Consider the following 17614-nt stretch of genomic DNA (forward strand, 5'->3'; position numbering starts at 1 on the left):
TGCACGATCTTATGGCTAACTGAGCCAAAAACAAAAATAAATAACAACATATTCGAGCTGCGCGTAGTGCGCAAGCTAGGGCTAATGAGCATTATAACAAACATTGTTATAGTTTTATAGTGTTATTTGATAAAAAATCGTCTAACGCCCCCTGGCGGTCATTTAAAATACAACAAAAATGCATATTTTGGTACAGTATATTCGCAATAAATATTTTTTTTATCTAAAAGCAAATTTTATTAAGTATATAAACGCAAAACTTGCTATACTGCAGAAGTCACAATGGCCGAGCGGTCTATTGCGTCAGTCATTGTAATTTTTATTCTATGGTTAATGGGTACAACACCGTGCAGAAGAACACTTATTACCATAGTTTTCTCAATAATGTTTAACTTTTTATTTTTAATTATGGCAACAAAATATTGTTGATTGTTTGTTTATAACTTTATGTCTGTTGTTATTTTTTGTTATTTAAAGTTTTGATATTTGGGAATAAGTAAATATCTCATAAGTTTAGCGGCATAAAATTAATTTCCAAACTATGAGGTAAACTAAAAATTTATTTCTTGTACATTACTTTGAAAGGGTAGCTTTCAAATTTGCACGAGTGTACACAATTGCACGAGGGCACAAAATTGCACGAAGATACTTTTGCACGAGGGGATAAACTCGCACAAAGACACTTTTGCACGAGCAGACAATTTTGCACGGGTTAATTTTATTTTGTTTTGTGTAACTTTGTTATTAAATTCAATTTTTTTTTTACTATCACTGTCACTCCTAACCCTCGATCTGAAACTTTTTTTTTTGATTTATCTTTTTCTTATGAAAATTATTTTACTTTTGTTATATATATTCTTTTTTTACTATCACTGTTTCCCTTACCCTCGGTCGATAGCTTTTTTTAATTTTTAGTTACTTTATTTTTACTTATTAGTTTTTTTTTTTTCACTTTATTTGTTATTTTTTATTTTTACTATCACTGTTACCCCTCCTAACCCTTACACTCGGTCAGTAACTTATTGTTTTTTTTTGTAGTTTATCTTTTAGCTTTTATTTATTTATTTTATTTTTTCTATATACATTTTTTTCTGTTTTTTATTTACTCTCTTGCAAAATTGACCCATGGTGCAAAATTGCCTTCGTGCAATTTTGTTCCCTCGTACAATTTTGCTCCTCGTGCAATTTTGTCTTCGTGCAATTTAGACCCATTCCTTTTTTTGAATAGTTACGAGCGTTAACTTAGCTCGATTAGTATTTTTTGCAATTTTTCAAAAGTGTTCAAAAATTATATCCAATTATTTTCCTTATCTTTAAAGCTAACTAAGATTTTTTTTAAATATAGAGAACGCTACTTTGCCTTTGATTAAAAAAATATCAATTGGATTGGGGTTTGATTTTTTTTAGTAGGACGCCTAAAAAAGAAAATGTTTTTTTTTTGGAATTTTTACTCTAACGGATGTTTTAGCCAATTTATATAATTTTTTTTCTTAGTTTGCTGTGTTCTTATATTTTTTATGGGGGATTTCATGTTCAAATAATGATAATTTTAGTAAAACGTACATGGGTCATGTCTTACATAAAAACAGTTTAGATAAAAAAAAGCTTTAACCATCTAAAATAGTCATAATTAAATAATTGAATTTTTTTTTGCTTCAGTGATCGTTAGAAAATTGAAGGTTTTTGAAATTTACAATCGGGAATATTTGTATATTTTACTAAAACATTAGAAAAAAAAAAGCAACAACCCTTGAAAATACAGCAAACTAAGAAATTAAAAAAAGTTATGTATTTTGGCTAAAACATCCTTTAAAGTAAAAATACAAAAACAAAATTTCTAACGGGCCCACTCAAAAATTCAAACCCCAACCCAATGGATTTTTATTCAAAATTAAAGGCAAAGGAGCATTCTCTAGAATTAAAAAAAAATATTTGTCGGCTTTAAAGACAAGCAAATAATTGGATCTAAAATATAGACGTTTTTTAAAAATTGCAAAAAGTGCTAATCGAGCTCGCTCGTTGAATAGTTTAGGATATTTTCAACTTCAAAGTTGTTTTTTTACTTTGTTTGCTTTGGTTGTTATTACTGTAATTCTAAGTGCTCAGTGAACCATTAAACCTGCAATAAAATTTGGTGCATATTTAAAGGTAAAAAGGTCATGTAAAAATAGGTGTATATATAAAGGAAAAAAGTTCAGTTTGGCAAGACACCCGTTTTGTTTAATGTCTTTTGCTAGTTAAAACATTTTTTCTTGGCAACCAAAATTTTTTTTTATACCCTCGGTCTTAGGAACAATTATTTGAACATTTTTTCTCTTAATAAACATTATTAAAATTACTTAATTTAAGACTAGTTTTATGACAATATATTTTTTAAAGATATTAAGGCCATTGGAGAGTCATTATTTTCTTATACTATGATTTACATAGATTAAAAAAATAACTTGAAAGTATGACTTGTTTCAGTCAGTTTTTAAAGAATCTTAAAAGCTCATTTATCTTTTGTAAATAAATTTTGTAAAAAGTTTCCAATACAAACATATGGTTTGCATTTTTTGATTGTCAATTTTTATCTAAAATTTTAAAGTTTACTAAAAATCTATATATGTACTTTTTTTAGCTAGAAATCTCAATTTTTTAGGAAGTTTTTTTTGCAACATTTAGAATACAACCTACTCTTAAATTATTTTTAATTTTTTTCAAAAGTTAAAAGGTTTAGTTCAAAAACTTAATATATTGTTCTAATATTTTTTTAGCCTTATAAAGATTAGACTGAAAATGTTAAAAATAATTACTCTAAATATTATTTCTATTGTGGAAGGAATTTTGTTGTATTTAAATACCACTTGCACCTCAACAAGAATATATATTTCATTTTATTAATTTGTAAAACTTAAAGCCTTTCAAATCTACTTGATTCTTTTTCAAAACTTACATGAACTGTAAAAACAGGTTTTAAGATTGATATAAATATTTAAATTAATTATGACGTAGTTATACAAAGTTATAAAAAATTCATAGCAAAACAAAGATTAATAACAATAATTTAGTTTAATAGGGCTATTTTTCCATTTCAACTTGTATAAGTGCTTCATAATAAGTTTAAATTTTTATGTCAATCTTAAAAACTGTTTTAAAATTCATTTAACTTTTGCAAAACAATCAAGTAGATTCAATAGGCTTTTAAGTTTAGAAAATGTTTGATTATTGAAATATGTTCTTGTTGTGTGGCAAGTGATATTTAATTACTCCTATATATTTTAGATATATTAGTCAGTTTTTGTCTTTATCCATATAAAACCTATGAAACCCTTAAACTGTGACTGCTAATATTTCCAAAGTAATTTTAACAAACAGTAAAAATAAACTCAGAGCTTAGTTGTTTATGAAAAAAATTTAACAATTTTTTTATTCACTTTTTAAACACTTTGTCTGATTTGTGCTTAGTAGTAAGTTTTCTTAACATCTAAAAGTTACTGAATTCAAACAAAAAACTTTGTTTTCAGCTATCTAAATTCATAAAACAATACCATTCAAATGTACAACAACTTCAAAAGAAACAAAAGGTACAAAGTTAATTTAAAGAACTAAGTTTAATTTCAATATATAATAAATTGTCTTGTCCTTGACAAGACATTAAAAGATCCTGGTGTGCGACTCAATAATAATAGGTTTTTTAGTACACCAGGGACCAAAAGTTTTGAGCGCTTTTTTTGTTGTTCAATAAACTATATATAACGTTTTTATAATAATTGAAAACAGCTTTTTTAGCATATAACTAAATAAGAAATTAAAGTTTTTTTTTTTACTTTTGAAATTTTGTATTTAGAACAATATTTTTATGGTCTTTCTTGTTATTAATTCTTATTATATTGCGGTTTAAAAAGTAAGCATGATATAGTTTAGTTAAGCATGTTTTTTTTTAATGACATTGACTTAAAGTTATTATTGACTTATAAAGTTATAATAAACGAAGTTGTTTATTACTTTCTCAATATTCACTATAATTAACCATTTACATTTATGCTAGATGTAAAACAAAATTTAGCAACAGTTTAGTTTCATAGTTTTTCTATACAGTTTAAGAAGTATTTAAAAAGTCTTGAGTTATAAAAGTTAGTTTAATAAACATAAATAAAAAATAAGTTTTCAATTGTTTGCTTATAAAAAAATTCTTTGATAGAATAATTTAATTATAAGTAATGGACTAAGTGTTAAAATTTTAAAAAGATGTAGTTCAAAATGAAGTAGGTTAGTGGTGAAATAGTCTTTCTTTAGTTCTTGAGGAACCTGTAATATTCATTGTCTTTGACCTCTTATACCTTGAGATTACTTAGAATTTTGTTAAGCAGTTAAAGGTTCTGATATCAAAGATAAAAGTCTTTAAAATAATATAAAATAGTAATTTTTTTTCTTTTTTCTACTTACTGCTTTTTTTCAACAGTTTCATAATTCATGCTGGAATTTATTTGCTAAATGTTCTAAAATCACAATAATTTTTCTAAAACATCTGCATATATATATGTCCATTACAGTGCTTTTAAATAAGGCTTTAAGTTTTCAGTTAGAAATTTTTTACACTTAGAAAATACCACAAAAGGACCTTGTGCAAAATTTTAGTTGATGAAAAAAGTTTCACATAAATGAAAAAAAAGATAACTAGAAAAAAATTAGCCGAATTTAATTTCTGAAAACCACCCCAATTTAAACTGTATGGAACCCAAAAAATTTACCTTTGAATTTTTAGCTGGACTTTTTTACATTTGATCAATTTTCATAAAAAAGAATTCACAATTTCAGATAATATAAAGAAAGTTTTATGGTAGCACTTCTTGATTTTCAGAAAAAAAGGAAATTCAAATAAACTTACAAAAAGTGATAAAAACTATATAAATTCAAGAGTAACAATATCTATTTTTTTATTATTTTTTGTAAATAAAAATTTTAACCAAAAATTTAATGATTTCTTACAAGATACTTTTCTTATTGAAAGGAGCGTTTGCTGAAAGTTTGAGGTGTTTATCTAAAAAAGCAGGTAATAGATTTTTAGTGAAATAGTCTTTTTTTTGTGTATTATAAAAAGAACTTATTGTATTCTACAATTTTAATTGGCTTAATCTCCAAAATAAGTTAAAACTAGAACCAATTTTTCGCTTAGTTAAAATTCTCCAAAATTAAATTGTAAAAAAAAAGTATTTACCCTCCCCCAACTTTAACAGTCTGTGTATATATGTAGTCATTTGATGAGGTATAATTTCATTACACTTGAAAATTATTTTAAAGACACGCAAAAGAATATGTTAGCAGAGTTGCCACTTTACCTGGAATTTGACAATTAAAGAAAATAAAAGTGGAAAACCCTGGAACAATTTTTACATGTTAAGTAGAAATATTTTGATTTGACTTAAATAATCTACCATAAAAATAAAAATAAAATTGTCGTCATCAAAATTTTTATATTAAAAGAAATATTTGAAACATCTCTACAGTATCTTTCGAATGTTTTTATACTATTTAACACAGTTTTTTACCTGAAACTTAGTTTAAACTAAAAATAGACCCAATAACAAGTAGTTTTAAAAACCTGGAAGAATTTTTGAAAACCTGGAGATTATTTTCCAAAATTCAGTGGCAACCATGTGTTAGGCATAAATCCCAACATTGTATTTTTAGAATAGTTTTAAAGAAAGATTAAATTTTTGACAATTTATTGCCTTGAAAAATGCTGAGTGGCAAGCTATAGGGGTGAGTCAATTCAGCCAACATTTTTGTGAGCATAGAACACATCTTAAAACTTTTTTAAGTGGTACTCAAAGAAATGTTTTATTAAACTATTTATAGCTTTATTAAATAGTTTATTATTTTAAAATATTTTTAACTAAAACTGTAAATAATCTTTTAACAATGTAAAGTAAATTTTTTGTTAAGTGTTTTACTCAATATGTCTAGTAGGGAAAATAGTTTCAAAGTTTTTGTTATCTTCCTACTGCATAGCGTATGTAAAAAAAAAACTTTTTTTTGTGTATTAAAACAACAGTAAGTGTAATTTGTGTTATAACTTGGTTATTCATTCTGGTTAATACTCAAAAAGTTAGACTAGACTTGAAAAATAGAAGTAATTAAAGACAGCTTTTATCTAGCTGTGTTTACATTTCAGAAATTTTTTCTACTGCTTAATTAAAGCTTAAACTATTGTTTTAATATACTTCATTATATAATTGATGAGTTTGATTCATTAAAGTAAAATAAAATTCAATAGAAAAACGTTTTAAAATATATAATTAGCTTTAATTTTAGTCATGGAGCCTGTGTAAGAATTCTTTATAACTTATTACTACAGCTTTTTTGATTAACTTGATGTTTGAGTATATAAATGCTTAATTTGCTTAATTAAAAAATCCTTTAATTTATTAAGTGATGGAAGGCATAGTTCTTACGGAAGAGAGAGGTACAGATCTCCTCTTACTCATAGTTATGAGAGACGAAACAGATTTGCTTCAGAAAAAAGTAAACATGATGCAAGAAGATTATTCAGCAAAGAGTTAGAATACACAACTTTGCTGATATCTAACATTAGCAGCAGGGTTCATCCTGAAGATGCCAGAGAAAGCTTAGAGCACGAGTTTAGCAGGTTTGGCAAATGCAGAGTAGATGTAAACAAAGACTGTTTGACTGGCGATCAAGTTGCTTATGCTGTCTTTAGTTCTCCAGATGATGCTCACAAAGCAAAGACAGCACGTGGCGTTTTGTTTATGAAAGAAAGAAAGTTAACTGTTGAAGCAGTTTATCATACTTATGAAAGTATTAGTTACTGCTCAGAAAAAGAAGCATCTAGGCGGTCAAGGTCGTCAAGTTATTCAAGTGAGAAAAACTGGAAAAGGAATGATAGTCCCAGTTGTGATAAATATGTAAGATGCAGAAGTAAATCAATAGATAGCTTTGATAAATTTTCTTCAAGGAAACGTTCACCAAAAAGTTATAAAAAAGACTCTGATTTTGATTTGGTAAGAAATAGATCAGGCAAGAATGACTTGTCTTTACCAAGCACACCAGAAAAAATACATTATGATTCAGACAGAGAACAGTGTTTTGAAAATGCTACTGTAGAGAAAAAGTTCAGCAACATAAATCTGAAACCATTGGAAGACGATCCTAGAGCAACTAGAGTTTTGTTTGTTGGTAATCTAGAACCAAATGTAACCAAAGAGCAAATAAACAAAGCTTTTAACAAATATGGTGTAATAGAACATGTTGATATAAAAGAAATAAAAGATGCAAACACAGCAAAAGGTAGTTTTTGTTTTATAAAGTTTGGAAACTTAGATATGGCCTTTACAGCCAAACAAGCCCTTGACAAAAAACCACTAATTAAGAATATTATGCATATTGGTTATGGTAAAATAATTCCTAGTATTCGTATTTGGGTTGGAGGGCTAGGTTCATGGACCAGGCTTTCTGACATTAAAACAGCTTTTAAAACATTTGGGAACATTCAAAAAATAGATTATAGAAAAGGAGATAGTTGTACAGCTATCACTTATGACACCCCTGATGCAGCCAGAGAAGCTGTTAGTAAAATGAGGGGGTTTTTGATGCCATGTGCTCAGACACGGTTAAAGATGGATTATCTAGACGTAAAGTCAAGAAATTTTTATGATTATAAGCCATTACACAGTGCAGAATGTTGGATGAAAAGCAGTAAAAATTTTAACAGTTATAGAAATAGTATTGCAGGCAAAACTTATGTTTTAGAGTCCCCCAAAAGCTTAACAAATAAATATAATAATTTTGTTGGCAAGAGTGAAAATATCAAAAATGATCTCAGTGCAGAAATGCAATTTAAGCATTTTAGAGCTCAAAGTTGTCGCAGTTTACAAGAGTTTTGTGTAACTTTTAACCCTCCTTGCTGGCAAGGAGGCTTTAAACTAAAAAATGTTCATTTTCCAGTAAGATTTTTCCTCCTAAAAGGTGACATGAGAAAGTTTAATGTTGCAACTGCAGATCCAACTAGTCCTACTGGTTTGTTTACTAAATAACTCTATTTTGTTTTTTCAAAGCTCTTGGTTTTTATTGTTTAGTTAAAACTGTTTTGTATTTTGATGAGACTAAGTGTAAAATACAAGTAAAAATTTTTAAATTCTTTCTAAATAAATACTATATTTTAAATAAATACTATGAAAAATATTTATAAAGTTTAAATAGCACATTGTGAAAACTGAAAGATAGAAGGTTTTTATTTATTAACTTTACTCTTTTTGCAATAATTTAATTATCGACTTCACTAACTCAATAGTCAGTTTAAAGTACATAAAGGAAGAGTAGTTTGATTAGCATATATTTTAAGTAAAATTTTTTTTTAATGTTTTTTATTGGTGTTTTGTCAAACAACAGGTCGTAGACTGCAATTCAATTTACATTATCGAGTTGAAATGACTGAAGCAAAAATGAAAACAATAAGTAGGCAAGTAAAAACTAAACAGCTACCTAATTTTAGATATTGACTGTAGATAGGAACCAAAAAAACTCAATGATAAATAATAAATACTTAACTAAGCTTAAGCTTGATAAGAAAAAACTATGTGGGAACTCACAACAAGTAATTAACTTTTTTTAAACTTTAGTTGTACATAAAATTTAAATGAGTTTAGAATAATTCTGTATGATTAATTTTACAGGTTTGTTTATTCTAAAAACTTGAACTTTTGAGTAATTAGGCCTTTACAGTTATTTATTTATAGGTATATATATATACATATGTTCAACAAAAGCCTTGTTCAAATAAAACTACAGCGTTTGGTAATTTATCTACAATGTCAATAGAATATTTTTTTGAAGATGATATTTATATAATAAAATACAAGTTTGAAATTTTTCACATCGATTGTAAATGGTTTACTTGAATTAAGAAAACTGACTCTAGCTATAAAGATGGAATAGTACTATATTAGGTGAATAATTTATTTTAGACTGTTTGAGAATTTAATTTTGTAACTTTGCTGTATCTATAAATACTGTTCTTTACATTGAGTTACAAAAAATAAATAAACGATGGTTTAAAAATCTACCAGTTTATTGCAACATTTTGTTCAAATTAATTTCGGACAACAGTCCTTCATCAGTGAACTTTAAAACTAGTAGAACTAAACACATTCATGCAACAAAATAAATAAAAGTTAAAAAATATATTATGACGTAGTAGTTCAAAACTGTGTATAAAACTAAATTTTTAAAAGCTAGACGATTTTTTACATTGTAATGATATTTTTGTATGTAAAAGTAAATTTAAATGAAATGCGTATAAAAAAAAAACAAACATTTTACCGATATAAATTTTAAATTAAAACCTATCTTAGTAAAGAAATGTTTGATGTAAGTTATTGTTAATAAATAATTACTGCTATCAGCGAAATATAAATAAAAATAAAAATTTTTCCCAAACAATACTTGAAGTAATTACAAAAACCTATATTATTAATACACATTAATAAAAACTTTTCCCAAGCAATACTTAAAGTAATTACAAAAACCTATATTATTAATATACATTAATAAAAACTTTTCCCAAGCAATACTTAAAGTAATTACAAAAACCTATATTATTAATATTATAAAATACTTACATACAAAAACATAATTACAATGTAAAAAATCGTCTAGCTTTTAAAATTTTAGTTTTATACACAGTTTTGAACTACTATGTCATAATATATTTTTTAACTTTTATTTATTTTGTTGCATGAATGTGTTTAGTTCTACTAGTTTTAAAGTTCACTGATGAAGGACTGTTGTCCGAAATTAATTTGAACAAAATGTTGCAATAAACTGGTAGATTTTTAAACCATCGTTTATTTATTTTTTGTAACTACTGATGCAGGTAAAAAAATAACCAGTAAAAACAATTGACTTGTTTCGTGGACCGATTTGCAAATTATTTATAAATCTTTACATTGAGAAAATTAATTTATGTATTACCTGTACTATAATATTTTTTCAAAAAAAAACTTAAATTTAATATTATACAAAGCAAATAATCTAACTCAGGGTTTGTGCGCGTCAGGCTAAGTCAGAAGTCAGGCTAAATCAGTTTTTTGAAAAAAGATGAAAAAGGTCAGGCTAAATCAGTTTTTTTATTTAAAAATTTGAGAATCTCAGTTTTTCTCAGTTCAAATGCTTAAAAAAATTTTATTAAAAGAAATTGAGAAATTCTTTTAAGACCAAATTGAGAAGTGAATTTATTTCCAAATAAAGATTTAGTTATCAGAGAAAAAATCAGTCAGTAATTATAAAAATAGCTGCTTTTGTTGGATCTCTAAAAAAATTTTAAGAATCTTCATTATTTTGTCTTGAGTAGATTATATATGTCATAATTATGAAAATGCATAAAAGAAATACAGTTTAAACATTACAGTTTAGTTCAACAACATAGCTGTTTGTTTGAATTTGTTTACATCAGCTATGTTTTTCAGAGCTTAGTTGGTTGAACTATTTTAATTTCTAATTTAAAGGCTTTATACCAAATACTTTTTAGATTAAAACTCATAGCAGTTTATTCATATGTTTTACTGTTTGCTTAAATTTATTAGAAATATTCACAACACTAAAATCTAGCTTTAAGATACAAGTACTATGTTTTATGGGTGTACAAATTTTAGGTACAATTCATTTTTCTTTACAAGAACAAAATGTTAAATATTTTTTATTTAAGTGTAAGCTTTGCAAATCTGATACGACATCAACAATCACTGTATTTATTTAGAGTTTAGGATTTATAATTATGTATCAATTTTAAGTATTAGTCAAAATACTATAATAAACTTTTTTACTTATTTTAATACTCGTGTAAGCGTTTCATTTTGAATTTTAATAAAACACGACAATGCACGTCGTTTTATCAGCGTTGCCACTTTACCTGGAATCTTGGAAAAACATAAAACTTTGGAAATTTCGAAAAAACCTGGAATTTTGAACAAAATCACTTGTTATCTAGTAAAATTTCGATTTGACACAAAAATTATATCATATAAATAAATAAAAATTGTCATCATCAACATTTTTTTTCATTAAAAAACATATTTAAAGAAGCTTACAGTATCTTCTCTATGTTTTTTTTTTAATTTAACACAGTTTCTTACCTTAAACTTAACGCTAAACTAAAACTAGACCCAAAACTGTTTACTTACAAATACCGAGAAGAAATTTGGAAAACCTTGAAAAATTTTGAGAAACCTGTTTTATTATAAATCTACTGTTTATAATGTTTTTACTTAGTGATTAATTAAATCGAACAATTACGTTTAGTAATATATATAAAATTTTTACAGAAGTAATAGATTACATATAACACTTAATTTATAACTTATCACTGAATTTGTTATGTTAAGGGCATAAGGGGAGGCAATCACCTTTTTCACAATTTAGTCTTATTTTATTGAGTTGTAACTAAGCTATGAGTTGCTTTTTGCAGACCTTTAAAGCTTAAAGTATTTTTTGAGATAAAGCTGGTTGAAATCGGAGACTAAAATAGTACTAATCAAGACCCCCCATCAATACCTAAAATTACTTCAAAAGAGGATTTTCCTTACTTTGAAAAAATGTAAGGCTAAATTGGTCTCAGTCAGGCTAAATGAAAAAAAAATCGCTCACGAACCCTGCTAACTGTTTTTAAAATGATCAAATAACCTTGAAGGTAACTCAAAAATAGCTGCTATTTTCATTGTAACGTAACTCAATACTAAACTCACAGGAGGTTGGAGCGACCTGCTTGTGTCAAGAAGTCCTGCCTGATCCTAGCCGTGCCAGGAATTCCATCAGATCTGCACCAAACAACCGACCGCCAAAACGTCCAGCACAAACCGCTGCGAGGTCTGGTCAAATATTTTAAAGTTAAAAAGTGCGGCGCCGTCGTCAAACTGCCAGTTGTTTTTGGCGGCAACGATGAACTCTCCGGTGTGCTGCACGCATTTCCTCCCAGCCCGTACGTCACGCAAAAGTTGCTGCAAATCGGCCCGTGTTTGCAGCCTGGCCTGTTTCGCGATGAGTACATGCTAGTGTACCTTGTGAAAGGGCCTTCATCCATTGTTGTTTGATTGAATATTTGAGTGGTATTTTGTAATTAGTATAAGTGTGGAGACATTTATATGCAGTGTTCAGATTTAAGATTTATTTTTGATCGAAAGAAATACTTTTGTTTTAAGCGAATCACTGTGTTTGTTTATTTGCATAGACATCTTATTTTGGTTTTATTGATACAAACATAATGATGTTTTTTGTCACTGTGATCGCTGGATTTTTCTTTAATGATCAAAATTAAACGAAAGTATTTTTAATTAAAGCTAAGTTTAGGGTTACATCGTTTGTTTAGCCATTTTTAGTTTTGTTGTAAATCGTTTATCAAATTAGCCTTGAAATTTCATAAAAAGCATTTCAGTTTTGTTTAGGTTTTGATTTAAGCTTACCCTACCAGTGTAGCTTTTTTATATGTTTTTGGTTTTTTATGTTACAAAAGTTTCAAGTTACTTAAGTTTGAGGTTTTTTTGTTTCTTATTTTTAAGTGTTATGGTTAAATTATTTATCTCTTAAAAAATATCACAAATAACTAATAATCTACTTAATTTCTTAATTAAACAAGTTCAAGCTTTTTTTTTAACACTTATAAATGTTAACTTAAATTTTAAGCTCTGGAAGCCAATCAGACGATTCTGTGAGCGTAAAATCTTAAACGTGTGTAAAATCAATGTTTGGTTTATACTAATTTTACTCAACTGCAATGTTACTATGTTTGAATTCGAATGAGCTCTTGCTTTCAAAGCAGAGTAAATAAAACTTCCTTATGTCTTGCATTTATAAATTCTATATTTTTGTACTTTAATCGTCCAGATTAAAATCTTCACATTCTAGATGTGAGACATCTGCAAATGCACATACTCTAGTTATACAACTGTGCAGCAGTATAGAATGGTGGTGTTAATTTTGTCTCCATGTGAGCAGTTCAAATGTAAAGACTAACTTGCGAAGATGATTAAAAAAATTAAATTATAATTATTTTATTGTAACTAAGTTGTTCTTAAAAAACCAAGAATTCTTACTTTTGATTATTATTATTAAAACATTAAACATAAGAGTATCTACTTATGACCGAAAAACAAAGTGATGACTATACAAAAGCTTAAAGTAAGTTTTGCTATTTAAAGTTTTTATTAAACTCAAGATGTTTTTTTTTCTTGAATCTCTACAGCAGGGTTACCAAAACTTCTTTTTAAAAGGCCCCCTTTTAAGAAATTAGAAAAGCTATGGCCTCCTCCAACAAGACTTCTCAAAAACTACCATTAAATACACTTAAGACCTTTTTTAGTCTTCATCATCAACTCCAGAACATCTAGTGTAAGTTTTAAATTATGGCCCCCCTGAGACCCCTTTACTGCTCATGGCCCACTTTGGGAAACTGCTCTACAGGAGTTATTAGTTCTGCTTTTCCCTAAATATATATATTTATCAACTTAAATTTAAGTTAAATATGTTTTTATACTTACATCTCTTAGTCTATGAGAAACCTAGCATAAATTACAAAGAAAAATATTCAATGTAGCACATACAGTATTTAACAAATAAATCTCAAGTATTGTGAAAATTACACTAAAATTACTGGTAGCGGATTAATATAAGAAAAATAACATTTTCCGCATTGTTATTTAACAAAGAGTTTATTTTGTTATATTAATAATAAATTGTATCATGCCTAGATTTATGAGCAATACTTTTTTAAAAATCAAAACATTTTTCTCAAAACTGCGCAGCTTAGTGATCTACCGGATTCACTCCCTAGGATTTGATTTTTTTTTTAATTTAAAATGCAGACATATCTTTTATATAAATAGGATCCGGCCGAACCAAAACATTTCAAGCTTAATGTTGAAAGAGAGCAAACTTTGAAATTTTAGTTTTTAAAAGATAAAAGATAAATATCGTAAAAAATGTTTAATCACATATTGTTAAAAAAATTATTATGTACTGTTGAACTATTTTATTTTAAACACTAACAAAAAAAATTAAACGTTGAACAAACAAGAAAAAAATCTATACGAAATCTCATTTTAAATATGATTTCCAGCGACTTAATCTTGTACCTTGTATGATGTTAAAAAATTAATTGTTAAAAAATAATATTTTTTTTTTATAAGCTTGAATCGAACTTTTATTTGCAAAAAATTTGAACTATAAGATAAAGATTAACTTCATTTTTACAATATTATATTAACTTATAAAAATCATTTTGGTTTTTAAGTTGTGATGTAAAAAATTTGCCACTCTTTTAAAGCAATCGATTTTGCTCGTACAAGTTACAGCTTCAAAAAAATAACCTTCCAGAATAAATAGAAGATGCAGGTGCCAAAAAACTTCTTCTTTGAAAACCAGGCGAGATGTAGATTTTTTTTTTGACTTCCATTAAGATAAAACTTCAGCTTCTTATATTTTTTCAAGTAAATTTTCTTCAGCAAAAAACAAATCTTTGTCTCAATCTCTAGCTGAACTTTGTTGCTCTCTTTCTTGAGTGGCTGTACTTGTTTCTGTTTCAAACGTGGAGTAGAACAGTAAAAATTATTTGTAGATAGTGGAGTTTTAGGATTATTAGGCGGTACTAGAGGAAATTTACTACTATGACCAATTTCACAACAACTGTAATTTTACATTTAATTTCGACAGCCTAAAAACGTTGTGTTTGAGATTAGGTGAAAAAAAAAAGTTGATACCGTAAATCAACAGTTATCGTGATTGACAACAAGCTGTTATCATGAAGGTTTAAGTGTGAGCTGTTATTTGTACTATACAACCTTCTTTCGAAAGCTTCTTCTATATTTTATGCTACTTTAACCTAGTACCACTTTGACCTGGTGGACTAATCGCTCTAAAAACAGTGATTTTTAATGAAGAAATACTGAAATCACTGCAATGCGTTGTTTGTACTACACTTCTGCTTTACTATATAAAAAGCTTCAAGCAGTTTAGAAGTTGTCGTTCCTCAGCAGTAAAAATATAATTAAAACCAAGTCTTTTGTAAACTAAGTAGTACTCAACACTTTCTTTTATTTTTTTCTAGTCTTTTTAAAGCCAAAAAGTTCAGGTCAAATTTAAAATGCTTAAATGTTAAAAATAATCATTTTGTTTTAATAAATAAGTAATTTAATAAGTTTCAAGGACAGGCTGTTACTATTTAGATCATGGTTACCCTCTGGGGGAAATTTTAGTAATTCGGGGGCAATAACTAGGGGGGGGGGGATTTTAAAAATTTGGGCAGTCATAAAATTTTTACTCTTTAGCTTGTTATTTTACTAATTGTAGCCTGCTGTTGAATATATTAAAAACTAAACATAAAGTCCATTTTGTTCACGTAAAATAATGAAAAAAAAGTGCTTAGGACTACTATTTTGAAGTAAATTACATATTTTTATTCATATCTCTTCTCATTTAACAACTACATAGGTCAAAGATAAATGGAATCCCTTTCACCATTTCATAACCATACATATATTTGGAATCGTAAATTGTTTATCTATGTTATCCATTATAAACTATGTTATCCATTATAAACTATCACCTCATGATATTTTTAATTGTTTTTTGAAAAGTCACTTAGTTAGACTAAAAAATCAAACTATATTAAAAGAAATTTTTTAAAAGTTGTTGTTATTCATTAAGATATATTTTGTAAGTTATTTTTTGAGCTAAATATTTCGTTTTTGAGCTTGGACTACTAAACAAAAAAAAGTAATTTTTGATTATCATTTACTCACATGGTAATAAAATATTTTAAGTATAGGTAGTGTGGGTAGCTGTCAAATTTCCACGAGCGTACAAAATTGCATGAGCGCACAAAATTGCACGAATACAATTTTGCACCAAGGGTCAATTTTTCATGAGTTACATTGTTGCACGAGAGTAAAAAAGAACAGCCCTGTAATTACTTTTAACACAGCCCAAAAGTGCGTGCCTAAGAAATACCAGTCTAAATTACATTTCAAGCACTTTCTTTTTGGCTCCAGAGGCAAACTACTGCATAAGATCATTGAGGGTGATTTTTTTTTTCTGAAAAGAGGGCGATTTAGTAAATGAGTTTGGGGGAACCCTGCGTTTAGATTGGTGTATAAACATACTAACAAAAAACTTTAATATTTTATATTCGGTTCGAGATTCTGCAGTTAATAAATACCAATTTGTGATTTTATCACTTTTAAGGAGTATCATACTTAACTTCCAGCATTATAAAAGTAGTCTGACTCAAAACCAATGGTATATAAGTTAAAAATTAGTTTTTCAGAGAGCTAACCCTGCACGTCAGTTTAACTAGATTTTTATTTACATTTAGAATATAAATTTTAGCAATTACATTGTCACAACATAAAATTATATTTTCTAATCAGATTAGCACTAATCGTCTCTATTTGCTCTTATTTTACTCAATTTAGTATTAACTAACCCTTGTTTATGAAAATGACACATTAAATATTAATTCATGGTCACCTCAAATTTAATGGTAAAATAAGTATATTAGGAAAAAATAATAATTACTCCACTGATAATAGAAGTTGGCAACGTAATATCCGCGTAGTAATTTTAACCTTAATGGCTGCCACAGATCAAGCTGAGAAAAATTTCCTGACTTTTCTATCTTAAACTATTAATTTGAACTTATTCTAAAGTTATTATCTAACACTTGAAACTATATAAAGCTTTCAATCTAATTTTTTTACAGGTTAAAACAACATTTTTTTTTGCTGAATTCATCAAACTTCCATTACATCACATGAACCATCTGTGTATGATTGATGGATTCGCAATAAACAGCTCTATCAGCAAAATACTTGTATTATTACCTCATAAACACAGCTTGACTGAAAAAAGACCCAATTTAATAGCATTTCCTAGCATAAATGTATCTAAATTAACGAAACGACATATAAGGAACTTTTATCATTTAAACCTAAATTAATAACGAAATATACACACCAGTTTGTTACATAAAATACTAAACTAAATGCTTAACTGTAAAGAACTCAACTATTTACTTAAACAAAAACACTTTGATTCTAAAACTATGCAAGATAAACTTTTGTGTATATATCAGTTTCACTATTTACTTGCTACAGATCATCAATACATAAAAGCTTACAAAATCTGCTTGTTCAAGTAGGGTACTTCGTCAATATATTAATAGAAAAAATTTGCAGTTTTATAAAGGATATTTTACTAATTTATACCAGATAAAGGCATTGGAAATTAAATAACTTTTTAAATTTCTAGAAAAATGTTGGAATATTTTTCCGACTTTGCAGGATTTTTAATTAGTTTTTACCATTTGAAGGCTTTGGAAAATAAGGAATTTTGTAAATTTAAACTGACAAAATCTGATTTTTTTTTAAATTTTATCAAGTTTCCAGACTTTTTTTCCAAAACCCCCCTTTTTTTCCTGACTTGAGTCATTTTTAAAAATTTTTCCCGACTTTTTCTGACCATGTAGCAACCCTGCTTGAGAATAAGAGCTTTTTTTCTCTTAGTCTGACAATTTTCGCTACAAAGAAGTTGATATCAAAATAATTTTTTGGTAATATTTTGCGGCCCG

The 17614-nt window shown here is 27.2% G+C and overlaps 1 protein-coding gene across 1 annotated transcript; it reads left to right on the plus strand.

Annotated features, from left to right (window-relative positions):
- The first annotated feature begins 282 nt into the window (after positions 1-282).
- Positions 283-12086, plus strand: LOC145843031 (RNA-binding protein 15-like). The gene is made up of 4 exons (XM_082950500.1): positions 283-302; positions 6416-8019; positions 8223-8229; positions 11744-12086. The coding sequence occupies exons 1-4, from the start codon at positions 283-285 to the stop codon at positions 12084-12086; spliced, it is 1974 nt and encodes a 657-aa protein (XP_082806626.1).
- The last annotated feature ends 5528 nt before the right edge of the window (positions 12087-17614 follow it).

The sequence above is a fragment of the Thalia democratica genome, chromosome 8 (genome assembly GCF_965202585.1).
Source record: "Thalia democratica chromosome 8, ktThaDemo2.hap1.1, whole genome shotgun sequence".
Lineage (NCBI taxonomy): Eukaryota > Metazoa > Chordata > Thaliacea > Salpida > Salpidae > Thalia > Thalia democratica.

What these genes read in the sequence shown, in the direction of transcription:
- LOC145843031 (XM_082950500.1), top strand. Translation starts at nt 283, where the DNA reads ATGGCCGAGCGGTCTATTGC. An exon ending in ATGGCCGAGCGGTCTATTGC is followed by an intron (nt 303 to 6,415) that starts GTCAGTCATTGT and finishes TAATTTATTAAG; the next exon opens with TGATGGAAGGCATAGTTCTT.